The sequence below is a fragment of the Peromyscus californicus genome, unplaced genomic scaffold, assembly GCF_007827085.1.
Source record: "Peromyscus californicus insignis strain IS unplaced genomic scaffold, ASM782708v3 Scaffold_22__1_contigs__length_63687245, whole genome shotgun sequence".
Taxonomy (NCBI): Eukaryota; Metazoa; Chordata; class Mammalia; order Rodentia; family Cricetidae; genus Peromyscus; species Peromyscus californicus.
Genome location: NW_026294525.1, coordinates 60497533 through 60523472, shown reverse-complemented (window position 1 = coordinate 60523472; position 25940 = coordinate 60497533). Strand labels below are relative to the sequence as shown.

The 25940-nt window shown below is 46.8% G+C and overlaps 1 protein-coding gene across 1 annotated transcript; it reads left to right on the top strand.

Moving 5' to 3' along the window:
* The first annotated feature begins 21576 nt into the window (after positions 1–21576).
* On the top strand, positions 21577–23957 carry Gpr6 (G protein-coupled receptor 6). The gene is made up of 2 exons (XM_052751482.1): positions 21577–21738; positions 22325–23957. The coding sequence occupies exon 2, from the start codon at positions 22343–22345 to the stop codon at positions 23432–23434; it is 1092 nt and encodes a 363-aa protein (XP_052607442.1). The 5' UTR covers positions 21577–21738; positions 22325–22342; the 3' UTR covers positions 23435–23957.
* Positions 23958–25940: the final 1983 nt, after the last annotated feature.

Genomic DNA, 25940 nt, shown 5'->3' with positions numbered 1-25940 from the left:
CTTGTAGTAGGAGATAATTTTCTCAAAGTAACAAACGAATATATAGGAAACCAGACTCTCTCCTACATTAAAGAAATGAATCTGCAATTACAAACTTCCCTAATTTAAAAAAAAAAAATCCAGGCCCAGATGATTTCCCTGGTGAGTTCTACAAATTTTCCCATTACACAAAAATCCACTAGGAAATAGAAAGGTGAAACACTCCCAATTCATTTTATGTGGCCTCTCTAACCGTTATGTGAGAATTTCATAAAGACATTCTAAGAAAAGAAAATAACATAGAAAATTCCCCATGAATATAGAATCAAAACTAAATATAGAAATATATTACAAAATATAATCAGGTGTGGTGGCACATGCCTGTAATCCCGGCACTTAGCTATCAGCCAGAGGATCAGGAGTCCAAGGTCATCCTCAGCTATAGAGTTTGAGGCCAGCCCGGGCTACACGAGTTCCTCTCACTAAAATTGCTTCAAAAGAAGACTGCAGCTGTCCTGTTATGGTAACATTAAAAGCAGAACCTGGCCATCCACCCACAACATTGCATACAGAATGTGGGCACTGATTGCCTGGGCTTCTGATGGGGAAGTGGGCTAGAGAGCCGGTGTGTCCTCGCAGAACTCACAACTGAGCCCCCCCCCCCCCGAAGAAATGTAGGAAAGGAAACATTCTCAGAATCCGAGTGTCTTATGCTAGGAGAAATGGGGCTTCCGGGGCTTCCGGGGCTCCTCTGGGAACGTTTAATTTCCCAGGGATTCTGCTCGTCTCTGAGACAACAGCTGCCCTGTATATATTTGCTAATGTGTGTTTCCTGCCCCCCTTCCATCCAGGGACTGCCTCCCCAGGCCCCATTCTTTCCCTCCTTTCTGCATTTGCGTTAGCCACTCCCCCTTCCCTCCCACTTTGAAATGTGACCACTCTATAGAGCTCAGGCTGGACTCCTCACGGCAGGCCTCTGCCTCAGTGATTACCGTGTGCACAGCCATACCTGGATGATCCTGTGCTTCAGAGCCATTCAGGTACCTGGGAGACAGCTTCCCTCTGGCGTACTCTACACCACTGTCCTTAAGCCTACCTCAGGGGTGATGCATCAACAATGACTTGCCTGGGCTGGCGAGGTGGCTCAGACAGTAAAGGTGCTTGCTGCTAAACCCGACAACCTGAGTTCAATCCTCAGGACCAACACGGTGGAAAGATAGAATTAACTCCTATGAGTTGTTCTCCATGTAGCACACACACACACACACACACACACACACACACACACACACACACACACCAAAAGAATTATAAAAAAGAAGAAAAGAAACCTATTAGTATCGGGGAGGGGGAGACCTGGGGAGACAGCTTAGTCTGTCTAGTACATGCTTTGCAAGCATGGGATTCCCAGAACTCATATTAATTTTTTAAAAATGTTCTTAAATGCTGGGCATACTAGTGTGCATCTTTAATCCTAGCACTGGGAAGAGAGACGGGAGGATCCCTGGGGCTTGCTGGTCAGCCAGTGTAGCTGAATTGGTGAGCTCCAGGTTCTGTGAGAGACCCTGTTCAAAACAGCAAGATGGAGAGTGACTGAATAAAGCCCTCGCTGTTGACCTTTGGCCTCCAGGAGCACAGGCGCACAGGTGGGGGGCACCCACATGTACCACACGTACCCGTTCGCACCACGTAGATGCACATTCACACACGCAAAACCTACCAGTGGATAACAAAGGGATTGTAGGTGCTCTAGCATTTAGACATAAGAATTGAAATTGGAATGCAAAGCCTTCCTTATACATAGAGAAAATCCTATGGCCAAACGATAATCCTAATCTTGGCAGCTGTAGCAGGGAGAACGGTGACCCCCCTAAAATAGGCACACCAATCCCTAGTCTGTTAGTGCATCACTTTAAATGCGGAAGATGTGATAAGGTGAAATGTACTGAGATAATTAGCGTGATATCAGCCTGAGTGTCACAAGAATCTTTGGAAGCACTCAGGGCTCCTGTGATAGATGTCAACTTGATGCCATCTGGAATGACCTGAGAGACTGGCCTCAGGGTGTGCCTGTGGATGATTATCTTGATTAGATCCATTGAGCTGGAAAGAGCCATCCCTGTGGGTGGTACAATTCTCTGGAAAGGGAAGCTGGGCTGCAAAATAAAAGGTGTGGGGGGGGGGATACCAATGAGCACAGGCATCTGTCACCCTCTGCTCCTTGATGTGGGTACTGTGTGAACGCCTGCTGCAAGTTCCTGCCACCTTGAACTCCCCGCCACAATGGCCAGGAACCAGGAACTGTGAACCCAAGTAGAGCCTTGTGTTCCCACTTGTGTTCCCAGGGAACAGCAACGGGAAAAATCGCTAAGATACTTCTCTGTTAGTCAGTGGGAAATGTAACTATGGAAGGGGGATCACAAGGGGGGGCTGTAGTTAGTTGTTATTTACTCTTTGGGATCCCACCACCCAGCTCCTCCCCCCAAAAAATACACAAAGACTTATTCTTCCTTATGAATGCCTGGTTTTAGCTTGGTTTGTTTCTAGCTGGCTTTTCTAACTTAATTTATCCCATTCTCTTTATTATTTTTGTTTGTTTGTTTGTTTTTCGAGACAGGGTTTCTCTGTGTAGTTCTGGTGCCTATCCTGCATCTTGCTCTGTAGATCAGGCTGGCCTCAAACTCATAGAGATCTGCCTGGCTCTGCCTCCCAAGTGCTGGAATTAAAGGCATGCGCCACCACCGCCCAGCTATCCCATTTTCTTTAACTATGTTTTGCCTCTGGGCTTTTTATCTTTCTTTATTCTATAAATCCCTCTTCCCTTCTTACTCAGTGGCTGGCTGACTGGCTGGCCCCTGGCATCCTCCTTCTCCTCTCGAGCCTAGATTTCTCCTTCTATTTATTCTCTCTGCCTGCCAGCCCCGCCTATCCTTTCTCCTGCCTGGCTATTGGCTGTTCAGCTCTTTATTAAACCATCAGGTGTTTTAGAAAGGCAAAGTAACACAGCTTCACAGAGTTAAACAAATGCAACATAAAAGAATGCAATGCATCTTTGCATCATTAAAACAAATGTTCCACAGCATAAATGAAGTAACACCTTTTAAACTGATATTCCACAACAGGGACATCACTGGTCTTGAAGATGGAAAAGAGGTCTAGGGTTTAAGAATTTAGGAAGACTTTAGAACTTCTCAGGAAAGCTTTTAGGAAAGACACAGCTGTACCAGCCACTTGACCTTAGCCCTGGGAGACCCAAGTGGGGTCTAACAAATCTGTAAGATAATCCATCTGTGTGGCTAAAAGCCAAACAAACAAAAACAACAAACAAATCACGCTATCAATAAGAGACAACATGGAAATTGAATTCTCTGCAGGGTTGATGCTAATATATTAAGCAGGGAGTTAGGAAATGGGAAAAGATAAGCTGAGTGGGCTACCCAGCCACGTGCTCTGACATCTAGTGTTGGTCTGAAGTGAGGGGTGGTTTAAGGTATGAGATAATTGGATGCTAAAGAAATCCTTCCACTCTTCCTTTGGTTCCTGAGGCTCTGGGAAGGCCACTGAAACAGATAGCAACCTGCTCAGTGAAGCCTTGGGACTCTGCAAGAGGTGACGTGTTCCTGAGACTCACTTCCTGGCCGCACACACCTCCCTTGGTAGAGCTGAACACTCTTGGCACACAGGCTGTTCTCCATTGGCATGTTTCACATAACTTGTTTTGTTGATGCATTGAAAGGGGGCTGCCTGAGAAATTTGAGAGCGAAGTTCATGGTAGATGCTGGGCACAGATAAAGATAACTGACTGTGTGGACATGAAAGTATACTGGACCTCGTGCTAAAGATTTTGCATCTAAGTTCTTCATTTAGGGCAGTCTATGTAAGTGAGCCATATAATGTATTTCCCAGTTCTTGGGATGTTTACTTCAAAAGGTGTTTTGAAGATGCAGTGTGAGACCATGGGAACACCGCTCACCATGCCATTGGGATCAGCCAAACCAGCTGAGTGCACAGAACCCCTCCCCCTCCCCCAGGGAGCTCTGCAGGTCCCTGCCTGTCACCAGCTGTGGGAGTATTGCTCACCTGCACTCAGCCAGGTTTCCCAAAGTTTCCAGGCATTTCCGCAGGAGAATGTTCCCACATTGCAAATATTGTGGGCATGTGGAATGTTATAGTAAACAACACATGAACCTGCCCTCAAAGAGCCCCTCATTCCTGCATGCGGGAGAGGGAGAGCTGTTGACAATGAAGGAGGTGGTAATTAAATCCTGTGGTGAGAGGGTTGAGGGGCTAAGTTGTGACCAAGAACAGAGTAGTCACAGTGGGAAGGCCTTCAGAAATGAAGACACTAGTTATAACATCCAGGCGAAAAGCATTCTGGGCAAGGGGCGTGGCCAGTGCAAAGGGTACTTATATCAGGAGCATGCATGTCTGATGTGTTAGAGGAAGAACAGAGAGATCCAGGAAACTGGAGAGGAAGGAGGGAAATGAAAGCGTGGAGAAGAGAGGGTGGTGGTGGTGGTGGTGGTGGTGGTGGTGGTGGTGGTGGTGGTGGTGGTGGTGGTGGTGGTGGTGGTGGTGGTGGTGGTGGTGAAGGACCTTGGAGAGTTCCAAGCGGAGGCCTAGAGACTGACTTACCCTAGAGGGCTGCCTCAAAGCTCTGCCTGCAGCTTGGAGGATGGGATGGTGGTGGTCCAGGCCAGCCACGGAGGAGAGTGGCCAGTTTTTACTCCTTTTCTGAAAGAGGGACTAAAGGATGCCCCAAGGGAGTCCCACTACCTGGGAGGTCTAGAGAGATCCCCAGAGCCATGTTTCTTCCTCCCTGTACCATCAGCCAATATTTCAAACACTTCTCAGAAGTGAGGACTTCTTTCTCACAGGATCACCCCCAAAATTCTGGGCTCTTGGCCTCGTTCCCTCATGAGCTAAGCCTTTCAGAACAGAAGGCCATTATCTGTACCGGAGTGCTCAGTGAACTCCCGTCCCCACCCGGCTCCTGTGTTACTGTGTGCCACGTGCTCAGGAGAGAACAGCATTTAAGAGAGGCTCTCAAAAAACAAACTGCCTGGGTTCAAATCCCAACACAGACATTTATTGAGTGTGTGACCTTGGACAAGGGGCATAGAACCTTAGTTTAAGCTACGGTAATAATCTAGTCAACACTGGGTTGTACAATATAAATATGTTCCTGGTGCCATGTTTGCCGTCTGTGGGCATTCTCAGATGCAGCCAAAGCCAGCCAGGAGGGTCATCAGAGACCTGAGATGTCTGCTCAAACTGAAGGTCTCCTCATGGGCAAGCCCCACTCACACCAAGCGAACGCTCAGCAGCGCCACCTAGGGCTGCGCCCCCTCTCCCGCGCCCCCTCTCTCACACCACAGCATGGTATCAGGTGTTCTCAGGAGCCTCCAAGGCGATGTACACACTCCTGCTCTATGAGAGAAATTTCAGAAGAGTAAAACAACCCTTGCAGTCAGGAATCTCCAGGTCTGTGGGGGACGTAACCCTCCAACACGCTCGCAGGAGTGGCTGTCCCTCTCCACCCCCTTTCAAGGGCAGCTGTCGGCCTAGACCTGTTAGGACATAAGAAGAACAAACGTGAGATGATGGGAAACACTTTTCACACCAATGCTTGAGGATGGCTACACATGTCAACGTTGTGTCCCACTGGCAACTGCTCTGCAATTGGAACTTCTCTTTTTGTTATTTTAAGAATTCCTTGTGTTTCAGGATAATTGCTCCCTCTTGAGTAAAAGCAAATGCCTGGGAAAAAATTAACTTGAAATAGTGACTTGTTGTCATTTGGAGTAGAAAAAAAACAAACAACAAATGTACTAGATCAAAGCCAATCTAAAATTAAATCGTGATACTCATAATGTAGATAACCAAACATTGCATAAATATTGTATTGTTACCAATGAATGGAGATGGAGGAGGTGTCAGGGGTGAGATTCTCCACTATGTCTCATTCTTGCATGAGTTCTAAGTCAAATGTAACTTTCTTTAGCACTCTATACCACAAGATATTTCATCTGCCAGTGTCATGTGACACATCCCTGCACATATGCAAACACAAACTCACCTACAAGGACCCTGCCCAGTGAGTTGTGGGCTGTTCTCTCCACCCTGGTAGAGGCAGCTACTCTCCTGGACCCCTCCTTCCCAAATAAACCTCTTTCTCAAAAGAGTATTGGGTGAAGACCTTCATTGACTGGTGAACAGAAGAACCTTGCTGGGACATCCCATAGTGGACTGAGCAAGGGGGAGCTGAACAGAAGAACCTTGCTGGGACATCCCATAGTGAAATGAGCGAGAAAGAGCTGGTAACACTGAGCCAGAGATTGTGGCTCTCCGGGAGAGGAGCAGGATTGCTGTGTCCTGTGGGGAAACCATCCCCCATCATACCATCATACTAGGTATATCCTGACTTTCCCGAAGAGTCAGGATACCTTTCCTTGCTGAAGCAGTTCCAGGCCTGACTCTCCTGAGAAGTCAGAAAACCTTCCTTTCCAAGGTTGGGCTGTTTCTTTGCAGTCTCAGCCATCAGAGCTGTGCTAAACAGCTCCAGGTGTCTGGGACACCTTCAGGGCAGAGCTCTTGTCCTAAGTAGCTCTGAGGTGTCCGGGATACTTCGCCCTCTAGGACTGAACTATCTCCTCACAGTTTCAGTCATCAATTTACTTACATTTTGGTGCCGAAACCCAGGACACCAAATCCAGAGCTTTTGCAGTTTACTAACATTTGGTGCCGAAACCCGGGACACCAAACCCAGAGCTTTTGCAGTTTACTAACACTATGTAGCACACAGGCTCAGAAAATACATAGCTAGTAAACACAGAACACCCTAGACCTTGGGACACCACATAGCATGTGGCCATCACATGCCCACACCAATCAAGCACAACACAAAGCTGCACAATACAACACAAACACTTGTGCATGCACAAGCATGCACACACACACACACACACACACACACACACACACACACACACACACACACGCATGCACACATTTCCTTCTTGGTCTTCATACACCCTAGCTATAATGTGGTAATAGAAGCTGCTTACTTGGGCAGGGGAAAGGGCTGCCTAGTCCACTTGGTTATGTTTTGTCTCAACTGAAAGAGTCCCTAGTAATCTAGAAACCTACCACAAATATCCTGAGATAATCACAATGGAACTAAATCAATATCTTATTCCCAGAACAGTTGTGGTACCTTTTGAATTAAAATTGAGATGGTCCATGGACTAAGGATGGGACAATGTGTCCTTTCTATAAAAACAAAACAAAACAAAAAACAAACTTGAACTTGATGTGAAGTGCAGATTTGATGCAATTTGTTTGAAGCATTAGAAAATGGATGAGTTAAACTTGAGACAAGTGGTTTCTGTGAAAGATTTTGCACCTAGAAAAGCCATCCCATGTGTAAGACTTAGTCTTGAATTCTCAATATATCCCTGTGTGTTCTGTGGCTTTAAAAATATATAAATGTGGCTTGAAGAGATGGCTCAGCAGTTGAGAGAGCTTCCTGCTCTTCCAGAAGACCTGAGTTCAGTTCCCCAAAACCATGCTGGGTCACTCACAGGTGCCTGTAACTCCAGCTTCAGGGAATTCAACACCCTCTTCCAGCCTGTGCAGGAACCTGCACACACACACACACACACACACACACACACACACACACACACACACACACTGCTGTGTCTCCTCCAAAACTTAAACATTCCCAGAATGTAAACAACTCAAAATAGCTTCAGAAAGTCCCTGAAATTGAGGAGATTCACCAGGCCCCCTCCCTCTCAAGAGTAAACAATAAAGACTGTTGAGAGTCCTTCTCAGGCAAGCCAACCTGCAAAGTCGTCTCTGAGACAAGATCAGCTGCCTGGAAGAGGTTTAGACCAACTGAGTCACTGGGAAAGGTTATTCTTGAAACTGTTCAGCTGCCTGCAGGCTGTGCAGTGTGTTCCAGGTTCCCAGCTTTTATGAGCTGTCACCTGTGCTGGGGTGGGCTTTGGTGATGTAGTGTCTTTGAGTCATTCCTGCTCCTGTAAGTGACCCTTCACCCATGTTCCTGTAAGTGACCCAAATAAAACTCATTGGTTCACCAAGTTGGACTTTGGTGATATCTGTACTTTGATCTGTCATGGGACCCCTATGTGGGATAAATAGATATGTATGTTGCATCTCCCCCAGGAAAAAGTATTGTCACAACACACACACAGAGAGAGAGAGAGAGAGAGAGAGAGAGAGAGAGAGAGAGAGATTTTAATTAATTAATTAATTAATTAATTAATTAATAATTAATAAACTAGGGTTTATTATGTATAAGCTAGGGTTTAGTCCAGCTGTCAAGTGACAGAAACTTAGAACACTAAGAACTTAAACAAGACAGAAGAGGAAACATTCTGTGTCTTCACTATCATTTCAAACACAGGTTTTCTCCTGCTTCTTCAGCACCTTCAGAGTATAGCTCCTGTGTTAGAGTCTGCATGACTGCTTCCATTTTAGATGCCATGCTGACAGCCAGCAAAAGGGCAAGGGAAAATGAAGGGCATTCTCCTCCCTCTCAAAGACTTTCTGGAAGGTAAGATGCAGCCTGCGCTTACACTTCGCTGGCTAGAATTTCATGACCACACCTAGCTGCAAGGGAGGCCTAGAAGAGAGGCCAAGGTAGCCATGAGCCCATCCAACGGTAGAGATCTACGTATGCTATAGGACAAATAGAGGATGGAAAGTGGAGAGTAGCTAGCAGTTTCTGCATGACTATAAAGAAAATGAAAAACAACCACCAGCCATGGGTAATTGTTGTACTCCATATGTAGTGTATTCGAGTGTGTGTCTAATTTCTTTTATAGGACTGTGTTGCTAGAGTTTTCCTGCCTGGCCCACAGTCAGGACAAACTCTCTCACCTGCCAGTCCCACAGTCATTCAGACCCGACCAAGTAAACACAGACACTTATATTGGTTACAAACTGTATGGCCGTGGCAGGCTTCTTGTTAACTGTTCTTACAGCTTAAATTAATCCATTTCTATTAATCTATACCTTGCCACGTGGCTTGTGGCTTACCGGTACTTTACATCTTCCTTGTCCTGATGGCAGCTGGCAGTGTCTCCCTCACTCAGCCTTCCACTTCCCAGCTCTCTTCTCCTCCTTGTCCCGCCTATACTTCCTGCCTGGCCACGGGCCAATCAGTGATTTATTCACTGACCAATCAGCAACACATTTGACATACAGACCATCCCACAGCAGGACTGAGTCTTTATGATACGTTGTTTTGTTCTCATTCCACATGTGTCTTCTTGCAATTACATGCAGATGCCTTTTTTAAAGCCACAAAGGGAAATATAGTTCAACTCGACCTAACAAAACATTTCACATAAGTCCCTCAAATCAGATATTCTTGCTTGATGCATCACTCTGTGTGGGGGACGGGGAACCAAAGTCACACACCAAATGACAAGCTCGGAGTTGAGGATTTGCAACAGGAGAGGATCCCTAGCCACGTGATATCTGAGGGTGTGTGACACTCCAGAGCTTGCCGGTATGAGGAATTGTGCTGTCTTATCTCTGTGCACAGGGAAAGAAGTATGCTGGGGAGGGTGGGGGGTCACGAATCTACGTTGGTTTGTTCCTTACCTCTGGCCAACCCTTAAGTGCTGCTTGCTAGGGGCTGGAGCTCATGATATTTTGGGGAAATGATTCAATGGATTCTGTTGTTATGATATTTAGGGCTTTATTGCCCTGGCAACTTAAATGAGGATTTAGACTCCTTCCCAGAAGGTCAGGGCATTACAGTTCAGATCAGTATCCGAGCGGTGACTTTTCTTAGCCAGTCAGAATATCAGCTTCTTTTGCTCTTCTTTGATAGACTTGTATCATCTGCTCAGAGTCTGCAAACCTGTCACAGAAAAATATCTTACTTTCTCCTTGCTACGCCTTTCATGTCTCCTAAAGGACTGATTCAAATGAACTCTCAGCTCAGAATCCCCTAGTGGGTCCCTGCTTTCTCATGTACCAAACCCCAAGCATTCTCCTGGACTTGGCGTGCCCTCCTCAATCTTCTTCATCCTCCCCCTGCCCCCCCTCCCTGGATTGTTCATTGCACTGAAGCTGTTAGCCCCTCAGTCCCTGTTTCAGAATTGAGTTTTTTTTTAGGAGGTGAGGTTGTACCCAGTGAGGTGGCATTTGCCCAGCAGTTGAGGAAGGGAACAGAGCCAGGAGATCTCATGGTAGAGTACTTGCCTGAAAGGTTACAAGTCCTCAGGTTCATCTTCAGAACTCTAGTGGGGTGGAGGCAGGGGAGAGTCGGCCTTTGAGTACCAAATGAATTCCATTTAGTAGTATTATTTAACCCCTTTGGTTTCTTTATACATTAAGTGGGAATGATAAAATGAGACCATGCATGTCCAGAATCCTACACTGTCTGGTTTATGGTGGAGGAGTCAGAAGAATTTTTTTCCTCTCCCCACCCCTTCTTCAGTAATTATTTTTCTCTGTGTAGGCTCTGGATTTATGGAGTTGTGTCCCACCTCGATGACACCTATTTGGTGCTGGTCTGTACCTTGCTTTTGCTCAATGGGGTTGCTCAACTGTCAGAGCTTATTAAATGCCCTTGCTATGGAGGTCTTGGGAAGCTTGGTGTCAGCACGTGAGGGTTGTAGCTTTCTGGCTATGGCAAAGTTTGTGCCAACTTTGCACCAGCCACAGAGTCTGTCAGGCTAATGATGACTACATCTGCTCTGGGTCGAGCTCCCTCCCAGGACCTTTGACCTCTTCAGATCTCAGTTCTTTATTTCCTTTAGGAAATGACTGTGTGTACCTTCTGGGGGCTAGGAGGTCTAAATTTACATTGTGTTCAAAAATGACACATACACATATGAGCATGAGTATACATGTATATGAAAATAGAAAAGGAGAGTTACGTGGGCAGAGCAAGAGTTCTAAAGTGATATGGGAAGACCAAGAGAAAGAAATGGGGGTGGGGGGAAGACATGTATTGCTAGTTTTTCTCTCATATGTAGAACCTGTGCTACACACACACACACACACACACACACACACACACACACACACACACACATGAGATATTATTTTAGAGGGGAAAAATGACCAGTGGGAAGTGGGGAAGTGAGAGTAATGGGGAGTGAGTATGAGTTAAATACGATGATATAATGAAATTGTCATAATAAAATCCATTAGTTTGTATGCTAACCTCCACCCCCAAAACAACAACAAAAGACACCAATGTTACAAAAATGCAATTTGGGCTGGGGAAGTGGCTCAGTGGGAAAGTGTCTGAAATCACGATGCTCCCACAGTGAGACTGGAGGTGGAGACAGGATGATCTCCAGAAACTGGCAAGCCAGCTAGCCTAGTGTATGCAGTGGCAGACAGCAAGAGCTCAAACAGGTAGGAGGTGAGATTCAACATCCAAGATTGTCCTCTGAATTCCACATGTGTGCTGTGGTACGTGCATACCCACACTCACAAACACGTACACACACACATACACACACACACACACACACACACACACACACACACACACACACACACGTTAATTGTTGAAATACAATTCATCTGGATAATCAAACCTTGAAGTGAAAAAAAAAGTAAATAGGAAAAAATACACTTAATTTTCACATACAAAGGATTTATACCCACAGGAGATTTCTTTAGAACTATAAAAACATCAAAGCCTAAGAAAAGAACAGATCATTTAAGTAAGAGGAAGTACAAATTGTCTTGCAAAAACGGCCCAGTGTCATTGGTAACCAAATAAATATAATTTTAATCTTTAAGAAGGTACCACTTAAGCCCACTGGATTAAAATTGTATTTTAATATAATAAAGCCCAGAGCTCCAGCACCAGAGAGACTGCTACACTCACAGTCTTGTTGACACTGTAAATTATTACCAGCATTTTGAAAAGCAATTTAGCAGCTCATCTAAAGAGCCAGGAAAACATTTTTGCCCTTTGGCTGACAATGTTCACAGTAAGATAATCATACAAAATAAAAAATAATTACGTGATGAAAGTAATCTTTGTAGGGTTATCCATGATAACAATATATTAATAGTCTAAATGTCTTATCATTAGAGGAATGGTGAATTAAGTGTTGATTTCTGTAATATTGGTGTTGAGACCGGACTGTGCCCTGCTCAAAATTGCTCCATATTGTATAAAACAGTGGCTTTCAAGCTGCATCTTGCACTGGGCGACTCCATTTGAAGTGCAAATGCAGAGGCAAGATGTCTGCGTTTCTCTTGGCATATAGACACCACAAGATGCCCAGCACTTCAAGATGCAGATCGATACCACTCCTAAAATAACAACAACAACAAAATGCTACTTATATAAACTATCAAGTGTAGAAGGACCATATGAGCATGTGGCTGCATTAAAACCATGTCAGGAGAACCAGCAGAGCAATGAAAGATATAACATCATCACCTGTACCCTATAAAGATGAGGACACATAATAGTGTGATGGCAGTGGCCTCACTGATCTGTCACCTGACCACTTGGTGTGGACATCAAGGGACTGACAAGCAAAGGACCCTTGACTGCCCCTGGGGCTTTAGCTTAGACCAGTGCGCATTGCTAATGCAGGCTACTAAAATTTCTGTTCTTCTGTCCACCTGTTTCTCCATCTGGATCTGGTCCTGCACCTCACCTCTGCAGCCTCCACAGTCCTGCACCTCACCTCTGCAGCCCCCATGGTCCTGCACCTCACCTCTGCAGCCTGCATGGTCCTGAACCTCACCTCTGCAACTTCCATGGTCCTGCACCTCACCTCTGTAGCCCTCATGGTCCTGCACCTCACCTCTGCAGCCTGTGTGATCCTGCACCTCACCTCTGCAGCCTCCATGGTCCTGCACCTCGCCTCTGCAGCCTCCATGGTCCTGCACCTCACCTCTGCAGCCTGCATAGTCCTGCACCCCACCTCTGCAGCCTCCACAGTCATGCACTTTACCTCTGCAGCCCCCATGGTCCTGCACCTCACCTCTGCAGCCTCCATGGTCCTGCACCTCACCCCTGCAACTTCCATGGTCCTGCACCTCACCTCTGCAGCCTCCACCGTCCTGCACCTCACCGCTGCAATCTCCATGGTCCTGAATCACCTCTACAGCCTCTAAGGTCCTGCACCTTGACTCTGAAACTTGATTCAACTTTGAGTCCTGACTAAGTCTGAGAACTTGTAGCTTAGGTCTGCCTCTGTGAGCCTCCAGTAACTCTCCAACCTGGTTCTTTGACCTCTTCTCTACCCATGTGATAACTCTCTGCAAACTGTATCAGTTTTCCCCCTCCCTCCAGGAAGGTTCCTTTGAACTCCTTGAACTCTATGTCTCCTTAGCCCTTTCATGGACATCTATAACTATATATGCACACATACATAGATGCAATACCTGTGTGATGTGTCATTTGAGAGTTAATACTAGTAGTTCAGATTGGAATAAAAGAACCTGTGTTTGACAATGGTTCACTGTCGAGACTACCTGGCAACTTGAGACAGTGATGTGTAAATTTATTGTTATCCAATACATCTTGACACTGTAGAAAGATACAAACATGTCTGTCCATGTTTCTGGCCATGTCCTGGCAATTAGATGACTGTCACATGACAGCTGAAGACCCTCTACTTCCCACTTCTTCACTGTCACCTGGTATTCCTATCCCCAGCTACACTTAAAGGCCACACTGTGTGGTCCCATTTCCACTTGTGGTTCTTCCTCTACGTCCCCTCATCAGGTTACACTCGCCAGCTGTCTTCCACACCCTCTCTCTGCCTTCTACCATCTTCCTCCCATGCCACACTCTCTCAAGTCAACCACATCCTCTTTGCTTTACCGTAGTTCATCTTGTCTCTCGCTTTTAAGGAAAATCTCACCCTTAAGCTCGTATCTCTAGGAAGCAGCTGCCTGTTGCTCTTTTCCCTTCTAGCCATCCTCTCTGTATGCATGCCCACTGCCCTATCTCACGCCTCATTCACGGACCACCCACTGCAGTACAGCTGCCAATCATTCCTACTCTTTCAGTGACGTCACCAGTAGCTACCTTATCTTCCTTGACTTTACCTCATCATTTGAATGGGTATCTCTCTCTCTCCCTTTCCTCCTCCCTCTTCCCCCCCTCCTCCCGGCTTTCTCTTCCTCCACCCATCCTGTAATGACTTTGTTCCACAAGGGACTCTCATGAGTTCTCTTTTTAATTGGAGTCAGACAAATGGAGTCCAAACTCCGACTTTGTTTCTCCACCATGTGGTAAAGTTATCTGACTTCTTAAGCCTCTGTTTTCTAGAAAATGAAGGTAACAGTAGAACCTGCCTCATGGAATGGCAGAGATGATTCCTAACTTGCTTTCCTAGTCTAGAGTCTGCTGGGCTTTGAGACACCCATGTTCCACCTCAAACTCAGCATGCTATGACTGTGTTAAGTGTTGCCAGCCCCAAACCCTTCCTGGACCATAACGTTGGGGTCATCCTCAAACTCCCCGTTTAGCTGTGTCTTCCCATGCCCAGAAATGCCTCCCAAAGCACCTCAGTGAGACCCCTAAGCTTTCTCCTCAATGGCCAGACTGTGAAATGCAGAGAAACCCTGGGATCTCAGAGGAGGAAGGACAGACTGCAGGACGGAAGGGGCTAGGTTCCAGGGCTGGTTGTGTGAAGGGCTGTCTGCCATGCTGAAGGGCCTGTCATGAATTTCATGTGAGCAAGAACTAACGCCCTGGTAAATTATGTCACTAACAGTTTAATAACCACCTTTCGTGGCAGCTAGAGTTGCTCTCACTAAAACCATCTGAACTGTCTAAAGGATCTGTCGGCTACCCCAATCCCCACTGACACTTCTCTCCATTAAGGCTTCATGTCCCTTTTAAAAGAATAGATCATTGTGACACCCTCCTAATTGGCTGATCAGACTGTCACTCTTCCCTTTCTTTAATCCATTCTTTATACATTTGTTGGCAGCGCCTTTGTGAATTATTGGAGGACCCTGTCTTACTTAGGTTTCCATTGCTGTGAAGAGATGCCATGACCACAGCTAAGGAAAACATTTGCTGAGGGGCTCACCTACAGTTTCAGAGGTTCAGCCCTTTATCATCATGGCTGGGAGCATGGTGATATGCAGGCAGACATGGTGCTGGAGCTCAGAGTCCTACATCTTGACTCAGAGGCAACAGGAAGTCATCTGTCACACTGCGGGAAGCTTGAGCCAAAAGAGACCTCAAAGCCTGCCCCCACAGTGACACACTTCTTCCTAATAGTGCCACTCCCTTTGGGGGCCCTTTTCTTTCAAATCACCATAGAACCCAAGTCTGATTTTATGAATCATTTCTCCTTAAGAAAATCTGTCACTAGCCCTCGCTATTACCTTTGTAACAAGGTAATACTCTTACTTGACACAAGGCCCTACACGAGTGGGCCCCACCTACCTGGCACTTCTCTGTCCCTTCCCTTTCACGTTAATTGCCAGACAGAGTTAGTGTCCCACAGCCCCAGAGTGGTCTGCCAGTTTCCCTAGACTTTCTTTCACACCTTAAAGATATAGTGCCCCCTGCCTAGAACTCTCCTATTCCATCCTGTTTAGGAGCTAACACTCATCCTACATAATTCAGCTTGGACACCACCTCATCTGAGAAATCTTCTCCGATTCAACCAGGCTGGGTGAGACTCCTGGATGCTACCATGACTCGCAGGAACACATCTTTGATAACTTTTCTCCTGTAATCTGATGATGCTTTCCTCCTGTAGTCTGTTGACTTACCTATTTATTTATTTAGGCATCTCCATTTCTAGTATAATATCTAATATACAGATTGTGTTCAACAAATGTCTCTTGAATAAATACATGACTGAATAAAAGTAAGAAATCATGATTATGACAAAATTTAGAAATGTTGACAATACACATTCTATTACTAATTTATTTATTAAATTGCCCATTATATAAATTATACTATATGCTTTATGGTATATGCTATAACTATATAATATATACATGCAGGTGGATGGTCCTGGAAGTAGCCATTTGATAGACTTAACTTAGCACCCATTCTGTGCCACATCATAGTAATGGAAAGATTAACTGACACTGCCCCATCACTTCAAGCGTGACAATCTGGCTAGCAATCCTGTTTGGCTGGTGAAATATTAGCAAATTGTTTTCTTTCAAAACTCATCTTCATGGTGACAATGTATTTTAAAAGCAACCCATGAAACAGGAAATGTTCATCTATAAAATGCTACCAGCAGTCGTACTGAGGTAGAAAATTCCACCCCTATCACTTGGATCCACCTCTCTAGAGGTAAGCCCTGGGAAGTTTTGTGCCTGTGCAGGTTTGCACACGTAATTGTGTATTTGCCTGTCTTCCCCATTGAGGGCGTCAGTGACTAGTCACAAGTCTAGTTAATTGCTCAAGTGGTGGGCAACCCATGTCTAGCTTAATTGTGCCATGTGTTCTAACAGCAGCCCGTCTTTTCTCATGAAGCAGAAGTACTGGAGTAGGGTGGAACGGGAAGGGAAGCCTGTGTGTGTGTGTGTGTGTGTGTGTGTGTGTGTGTGTGTGTGTGTGTGTGTGTGTGTGTGTGTGTGTGTTTATACCTCATCCCCAGACCCCGGTGCTCACCTTCCTTCCAAGGGAAAGTTAGAGACTGTGAGAGGCGTCAGCACCAGTCCTCGAACACAGGGAGATCCCTATTCTAGAAGGCAGAGCCAAAAGACAGGCCGGCTCCTTGCATGGCTCTTCAGGTGCCACCTGCACTCAGGACCCAGATAGACAGAAGCAGACTAGCATCCAGAGGGTACAAGAGTCTCCCTCCCCTGAGTGGGAGGGAGGATTACTCTCTGCTCTTTCCATTGACAGCCCCTGGCCCTTAAGGAGCCCGTGGTAATACCAGATTAAATGAACCCAGTCTGGATGCAGGGTTCTGCTGGTGCCCCGTGTGCACTGTCACAACTTCTTCTACCTCCCTGAACCCGAGTTACTCCAGTGGCAAAGATAATGGCCTCTAATTCCATGTGATTATTTCAGAGAACAAAATGAGATAATGGGTATGAACCCACTAGTGTCAAAGCACTTTGAACATGTAGATCAAGACGATGGGTAGACTGCCTCTGAGTTTCTTTTCAAATATACCAGTAGATGCAACTTTCTGATCAACAGTCGCGTATCCAATAGTCAGTTACTCAAGATGGAAGACTACATTTTTCTATACAGTTCAGCATTTTACTTTCTAAAAATAAGTGATCTTAAAAGCCATTGGTTTTTTTTTTTTCAGGGAAAAAAGTTATTTGCCAACTTATTGGAACCCCAACTCTTAGCTGATTTGCACAGGGTTCTCTACATTATCGCATTGCTCCTAATGCCAATTTCTTGAGACCGTGAGGTGATCCGGAGTAGAAACTGTTCACTTGGCACAAAGAAAGAGCATCCTTGCCATATTTGGACATGCTAAGGGAGGGGGTGTCCTGCATTATGAGATGCTTTTGATACCTGAGGATGAGAGGATACTTTGGACACAAGTGAAAGCAGAGAAATAAGAATACATTTTAAATAAAATTCACCTGTCTCAGCATGAGTCCTCAAGGGAACATACTCTATCCAACATCCTGGACCTGGACTCAGTGGTCCTCTATGATTTCTGCTTTTTCCAGGAGTGCTCTTTCTCAATAAATGGCCTCACATACCTCATCCAGCATTTTCTGTCTTCCTGACCTGTCAGGACAAGGACCAGTGTGCTGCCAGATTTACACTTTCCAGGAAAGAACTACATTGCTTGGCTCTAAGAACCAAGTGCTCTCTCTCGCTCTCTCTCTCTCTCTCTCTCTCTCTCTCTCTCTCTCTCTCTCTCTCTCTCTCTGTGTGTGTGTGTGTGTGTGTGTGTGTGTGTGTGTGTGTGTGTGTGTGTGTGTGTGTGTGTGACTATAGATGCCCAGAGGTGGGTCAGAACTGCTATAGTTTTATAAGATTCTAAAGTTTGTCGAATAAAGCTCTGATTTCATTAAACCGATTATTTGCAAAGGCTTGAGCCCAGAGTAGGCACACCTTGGAAGTGGCCAAGGTTTAGTACTTCCTGATGAGGCCATTGAGCCCCTTTATGTCGAGAGAGAACCAAGTGTCAGCCTGCATCACGGGATGGAAAGGAGGTTCTTTGTGAATGCAGAAAACTAAAGGTGTGCAGAAGAGGTTTGGTTAGTGGGCGAAACACTCACCGAGTGACTTGCAGATGGATTGCTGCCAAAATTCCTTTTTTATACCTATCTATTCTGAACTGCAGGGTGCTATCTCAGGGAATTCACTGTACACTACCTGACAGGGGAACTGCACAATTGTTTTAATGAATGTTCTCACCTTTGGCTTTATGGGTTGAAAATAAAATGCCTAGGCATCACTTCAGATCAAATAAATCCATCTCTGGGCAAGGGATCCAGAAACCAGTGATTTCTTAAAAAGCTTTCTAGATAATTTTAATGTACAGTGAGTGTTGAGAGCCACTGAAATGTGCTGAGATGGGAAAGATGCTGATGGAGGCTAGAGAGAGGTGGGGTTGACCGATTAGGCATCATCACAGACAAGGCAAGCTTCCTCATGTCCATGCTGGTGAGTGAGTGAGTGCTGGAATATGAAGAACCAGAGGCTACAATCAGCTTGTCACTGGACTGGTGATAATGAGCTAACCCTGTGAGAGCAAGTCTGGAATCAAATTTTGCAGACTCCTGAAACAAACCAGGACAAGGCAAGCTGGTACTTGAACAATATGCTTAGTTGGGTGCTTAATCAAGCATAAAGAATTCACAGGGGGAAAAAAACAGATTCAACGCAATTCAAAGTTAGGAAGATTTGTGGTAGAGACATAAAAAGGAAGTTTCAAGGCTTTTTTCTCCTTCTACCTCCCAAGAGATGAGCAGAAATGAGGGAGGGAAAATTGAAAAAAAAAATGTGCCCCATCTGGTCTCAGGACCTACATCTGGGAAAGGTAACCACACAACCCATAGGTAGTTTACAAACTTTCCACTGTATTCATATGTGATTCCTCATGAGTCAACTTACCCCGTGTGGTGGTTGGGATAGGATTGGCCCCTGTAGGCTCTTATATTTGAATGCTTAAGGAGTGGCATTAGAATTCTAATGCCTGTCTCGAAAAATTAAAAAAAAAAAAAGAATATGTGGCCTCGTTGGAGTAGGTGTGGCCTTGTTGAAGGAAGTGTGTCACTGGGGGTGGGCTTTGGGGGGTCTCAAGTGCTCAAGCCAGGCCCAGTGTCTCTCACTCTCCCTGCTGCCTGCCGACCCAGATGTAGAACTCTCGGCTCTCATCAGCACCATGTCTGCCTGTGTGCCATGCTTCCTGTCATGACGACAGTGAACTAAACCTCTGAACCTGTAAGCCAGCCCCAATGAAATGTTTTCCTTTATAAGAATCACCATACTCATGGTGTCTCTTCACAGTAATAGGACACTGATTGAGATACCACCACGACCCCCCAAACCATGTTTATTTTTGGTTATGACAAAACTCAGAATGTCCAGACAAAAGGTAAGCTGGGTTCAGATTGATTCTTGTGTTTTGGCATGTGAAACTGGACCAGACGTGGGCCTCACCCACCAGGAATGTCCATCTTTTGACATTACAACAAAGTGTTGTCATTTACAGAGTTCATGCTTAAAAACCATGTGATGAAGCTACAAAGAAAAAAATTCACCAAAAAGACTCACAATCTGATTTTGTGTTGGCATGTATTACTAGCTGTCTGGGGACATGCCTGAGGGCCTCGGCCTGCACCTGATGTGATCACTTGCAAGTGTAGAGGTTTGACAGTTCATCGGAGAGCTCTGTCACCATGTTCTTGGCTCTGACATGACAGTCTTGCTCTGAAACCCAAAATGACTCTTTTCAGGATCTCGGAATGTCAGCCAGGTTTTAGGTTCTTGACAGTGGTGGAATGTGTTAAGTTTTGAATCCCCTCAAATGGAGAATAAATTCATCCATAGCCCAACATTAGCTATTGCCATAAAGAACTGAACTTTCTTTTCTTCTTTTTTTTTCTTTTTGTTGTTTTTTTTCGAGGCAGGGTTTCTCTGTGCAGCTCTGGCTGTCCTGGAACTCATTCTGTAGACCAGGCTGGCCTCGAACTCACAGAGATCCACTTGCTCCTGCCTCCCGGGTGCTGGGATCAAAGGTGTGCGCCACCACTGCCCGGCAGAATTGAATTTTCTTAGGCATGCACCCTCTCCCAGGTGAGTTCATGTGCACTGAGGTAGGAGCAGGGGTGGTCTGGGAGGTCCTGTTTAAAATGGTCAATATACGTAAACCCATCCTCCCAGACTATGGGCAAGCTGAGGTCTTCCTTCCTTTCTTTCTTCCTTCCTTCCTTCCTTCCTTCCTTCCTTCCTTCCTTCCTCCCTCCCTCCCTCCCTCCCTCCCTCCCTCCCTCCCTTCCTCTCTCTTCCCATCCCTGGAGCTATATGTAAAAATGAAGCCAAGCACCGGCTGGCGAGAAGGCACCTGTAATGTGTGTTGCTTTATTTCACTGCCCAGACCATGTAGCCTGTGAAGGCCACAGCTATGGCCTCAGTCCAATGCCGTAACAGCAGCGTGCAATCGTTTCCTTCAGAGCTTCACACAAAGCCAGCTACTTTAGCTTTTGGTCCAAGTACAGCTATTGGAGATTCTGTCTGACTGCAAAAGAAAAAAGACAAATACTTGCATTTTACTGACAAAACAAAACACCTTTAAACCAAAAGGGTGATTTATCTGGGCTGAAAATAAAACCCCTGCCTACTGAAGTCTGGTGCAGCTGAGTTATCACTATTTTGGTCCTATAATTTGTTTTATAAAGTACTAATTAACAGGGCAAAGTCTGTTGCCAGGAAAGTAAATCACATTTTGCTGTTTTCTTCTTTTCTAACAAGACACAGACCTTGTCTTCAGTTAAATAGCAGTTGTAAGGGCAGCAGCAAGAAGGGCGGAGATCGTGGGAAACCTGCAGAGCAGGACTCAGAAGATGATGGGAGAGAGGACTGCTCAGGTAAACCCCTCTGGAGAAGAAGCCAGCTTGCCCCGGCTGTCCTTATTACCTTTTCCCTGGTCCTGGTCCCTTGTTTCTTCCCTGGCTCTACTCAAGGGACATAAACGTTATAAACACTCTTAAAAGAGAACTCCTTTCCCTGAGTTTTTTCTCTTTCTCCCTCCAGATGCCCCTGTCCCAACCTCCCCTTCTCCGTGGCGGCTTCACCTACCCTCAGCGACCCTGGCTCTGGCCTTTGCTATGTACCTTATTGTGGCTCACCCCTCACCTTCCTTTTCCTGCTCACCCTCTGGGCCTGGCCTCCGGTCTTGGCTCCTTTCTCCCTCTCCTCTCACCCCCATCCCGTTCCTGGAGGTTTCTGGACTGGTCGAGGCTCTGGCTTCTCCTCCCTTCTGGAGCTCTCTGAGAGGTCTCTGAGGGGTGGGGGGACGCCAAGAAGGATTGGCCTGGCGGGTGTGGCGAGTCATCCGCTGGAACCAGAACCCAGAGCCTGACGTCACCGGGCCCCGCCTGTCAATCTCGGGCGGGCGCGCAGCTCGCAGCAGCCTCCTTCTCTGCCACTGCCTCTCACTCGCAGTGACGGTGGCTCCGCGACAGGCGACCAGCGCTTTCCTCCTGGACGCCGGGGCCGCCTCCTGCAGGCAGCTGCTCGGCCCATGCAGAGAGCACAGCCCGGCACACAGCCACGGGGCGCATGACCAGAGATTCCCCGGAGCCCTGACTCCCCAGGTGAGTGGCGGGCTCCCAGGGGTACTTTGAGCGTGTGGGGAAGGCAAGGGGGTAAGAGGCAGTCCGGAGTGAGTCTGTCCCGGAGTCAGAGAATCGGAGCGAGGCTTAGCCGTAGCACCTAGCACACTCCCCCCTCAGTCCTTTTGTTCCCAGTTCCTGACCTGAGGTCTCTGGCTCTGCGCTCTGCTTGCTGAGACATTAAACTTTGCTTTCAGCACCGCGGACAGCGGCTCTGCCCTGCTAAGACCGTTTACAAGGGGATTTATATCGGTGCTAGTTCAAGTTCACGTATATTTATCGGATTGTCCATGCGAGTCCACAGTGGAATCTATGTGTGTATCTGCTAAAGCTCAAAAGCTCCTTGTATTTTATCCATCCATCCATCCATCCATCCATTCATCCATTCACTCAACAGGTGCTTACTTTTTTGGGATTCGCTCTTTATCCCCACTTCCCCACTATGCTCCATGCTCCTGAGGTGGGATATGCAATTTGAGTGAGGCATTTTGAGCAGGGCATCTGCGGGAGAAAGTTCCTCGGTAGCCCGGAGAGCGCGCCTGACCATCTGCGGTCCCTTTTTACGCAGGGAGCAACATCTGGCGGCATGAACGCGAGCGCCGCCTCGCTCAACGACTCCCAGGTGGTGGCAGTGGCGGCGGAGGGAGCGGCAGCTGCGGCCACAGCAGCAGGGGCACCGGACACCAGCGAATGGGGACCCCCAGCAGCATCCGCGGCGCTGGGAGGCGGCGGGGGACCTAACGGGTCACTGGAGCTGTCTTCACAGCTGCCAGCGGGGCCGTCGGGACTACTGCTTTCGGCAGTGAATCCCTGGGATGTGCTGCTGTGTGTATCGGGGACCGTGATCGCAGGCGAAAACGCGCTGGTGGTGGCGCTCATCGCGTCCACTCCCGCGCTGCGCACGCCCATGTTTGTGCTCGTGGGTAGTCTGGCCACTGCCGACCTGCTGGCGGGCTGTGGCCTCATCCTACACTTCGTGTTCCAATATGTGGTGCCCTCGGAGACTGTGAGCCTGCTCATGGTGGGCTTCCTAGTGGCCTCCTTCGCCGCTTCAGTCAGCAGCCTGCTTGCCATCACAGTGGACCGTTACCTGTCCCTTTACAACGCACTCACCTACTACTCGCGTCGGACCCTGTTGGGCGTGCATCTCTTGCTGGCAGCCACCTGGACAGTGTCCCTCGCCTTGGGGTTGCTGCCCGTGCTAGGCTGGAACTGCTTGGCCGACCGCTCATCCTGCAGCGTGGTGCGCCCCCTGACCCGCAGCCACGTGGCGCTGCTCTCCACTTCCTTCTTTGTGGTCTTTGGCATCATGCTGCACCTGTACGTGCGCATCTGCCAGGTGGTCTGGCGCCACGCCCACCAGATCGCCTTGCAGCAGCATTGCCTGGCGCCTCCCCACCTAGCCGCCACTAGAAAGGGAGTGGGAACTCTGGCCGTGGTGCTAGGCACGTTCGGGGCCAGCTGGCTGCCCTTTGCCATCTATTGTGTGGTGGGTAGCCAAGAGGACCCGGCCATCTACACCTATGCCACCCTGCTGCCCGCCACCTATAACTCCATGATCAATCCCATCATCTATGCCTTCCGCAACCAGGAGATCCAGCGTGCCTTGTGGCTCCTGTTCTGTGGCTGTTTCCAATCCAAAGTGCCATTCCGCTCCCGGTCCCCCAGTGAGGTCTGAAGGGCATCTCCGTGTCCCCTCACCAACACCACAAACCCAACATGCCAGCCTTTGGTGAGCTTCTAGGTACCTGCTGATGAACTCTTGAGATCTCAGTGGTGTGAATCTGACTCTACAGGAGACAAGGGACTGGGCGTGAACACAACAAACTCACTCAGACCAAGAGGCTTGTTGGCACTTTACATATACAGTGTATACACGTGTACATATATTTACAAGTATTTGTGTCTTCTGGAGGTGGTCAGGACCTGGAGCTTCCTGTTCTGTGAAAAACCAACCAACAAGATGTGGTTGTGTACTCAATTTACATCACATTTGTCAAGTGAAGACATTCCAATACTGCTTAATAATAGCACTTTATTTTTAGCTGCTGAAATGCCAAAACAGTGTTGCCATTTCCATGAGCAGGAGAATGGGAGTCAAAGATGTATTTTTGTTGTATGTGATAGAATATTTTGCTGCACATGCATCAATAAACTACAACATATTTTGTACACAAATAAACACATTATAAGAAATATAATCTGGGGTATGTGATGGATTATGGAATTATTTGAAAGCTGAATTATGAGTGTGTTCATTTTAAAAGTCTATTACATAGCATCTCTTTCCAGAAAAAAAAAAAAAAAACCTCACCCAAGAAAGCATATATATTTGCATATGTGTCCTTACATTTTCCCTGAAATATCAAATCCAGATCAAGGGGTGGGGAAAGGTCATGGAGGAAGTAACATTTATATAAGTATTCACAGAACATGGAAGGAAAGGCTGCATGGTACTGGTACAAGTTAATGTGCTCCCTTGGCGACTGAATTAGAAAGACATGTTTCAGGGAACAAAGCAATTCAAGCCACATAGGTGCAGCTGTAAACCCTGAAGCCAAAACTTCCCAGCATAGCTTTACAAATATGGCTTATTCTGATTGTTGTTGATCGGGTCTGGTAGCAAGGTGTAGAGCCCAACAAAATGAATCAAATTCTTTTAAGGCAGGATTTTCAGATCCTCATGAGGTAACTGAAGTGTGCCTGGTATCCTTTCTCCAGGCATTCCTCTTCTAAACAGGCATTAAGATCCTTAGCAACTAAACATTCCTCTCTATCATGAATCAAGGCTAAATGGAGTGGGGTACACCGTGAGCTCACATGAAGAACTACGCACACGAACACATACATTACTATTGGGAGCTTAGGAAAATACACACAAGCACATTTGCTCATGGATTTCATATTTATTGGGTACTTATTGTATGTTAGGCACAATTCTGGGCCTGTGAATGTGGAAGTGAAATGAACAGGCCAAAAAAAAAAAATCCCTCTGTTCTCATGGTATTATATTTTAGTGGGGAGGCTGCCCTAAAAGTAAACAAATATCGAATTTTACATTGGGATAAATGCCAAGGAAGAAAGTAAAGGTGGTAGCAACCAGCAGAGCATTCTCCAGCGGTTGGGGCAACTGAGGGAGTCCCTGAGAGGAGCTCCCATTTAGGAGGTAACCTCGGTGAGATGGGTGTGAGGTGTGTTAGGATGTAAGGGGACAGCCTCCTGGGCAGAGGAGGCAGCAAACACAGAGGCCACGGGCGGGAACTCACCTGCCAAGTTCAAGGAGCACCGAGGTCAGCAGAGTCGTCTGAACTGAGCAAATGGGAGAGGCGCCAAACCAGGGCAGTGAGGGCAGGTCTTCTCCAGCTCTGTGGTCACTGCGGGGACCTGGACTTCTACCGAGCTGTGGTATGGCAGTGAGGCAACACCATTTATGTTTTTAAAAAATTACTCAGAGTGAGATTGGGGGGCAGAAAAATGGAGAGAGAAGAGGGGATTGGGGGAGGCAACACGATTCAAGGATTGTGAAAAGGCTGTGAACAAACCTGATACCTGGCTAAGTAATTAAAAACAAAATTACTTAAAACTCCCTTGAGCTGTTCCATTGAAAATTAAGTTGGGCAGGGCTTTTCCTGCTCTCACCACCAAGGGAACAGTTCTTCATGTCAAAAGATTCTGTAGGAACAACCAGCATAGAAAAGAATAAACACAGTTATCACCAATAGACCATCAAAACAAAAAGATTATAAAGGTACTCACAGTTGGGTGTGGGTGCACACACCTTTAATCCCAGCACCAGAGAGTCAGAGGCAGGCAGACCTCTGAGTTTGAGGCCAGCTTGGTCTACAGATCGAGTTCCAGGATAGCCAGGGCTACATAGGGAAACCATCTCAAAAAAAGAAAAAATGAAAGAAAAGAAAGAAAATTGTCTCTAAGAGAGCTAGACAGGCAGCAGCAAAAGGAAGGCCATGGCTGCACTCCCCCTGAGAAACGGCTTCAGGCGCAGAGGCAGAGCTAAAGATGTGGAGCAGTGGTTAGGTTCTGGAAACAAGGAGAAGTACAGACGAGGCATGAAAGAAAAGACAAAACTTCAGGATGACAACTAGAATTTTACCTCGAGCCATAGAGTGAATGGGATGCCTTTGATATCAGGGAGACAATGAATGGGAGGAGCAATGAAAAGTTTG

Excerpts from the sequence above, each read along its gene's own strand:
- Gpr6 (XM_052751482.1), top strand. The coding sequence starts at position 22,343 with ATGAACGCGAGCGCCGCCTCGCTCAACGACTCCCAGGTGGTGGCAGTG.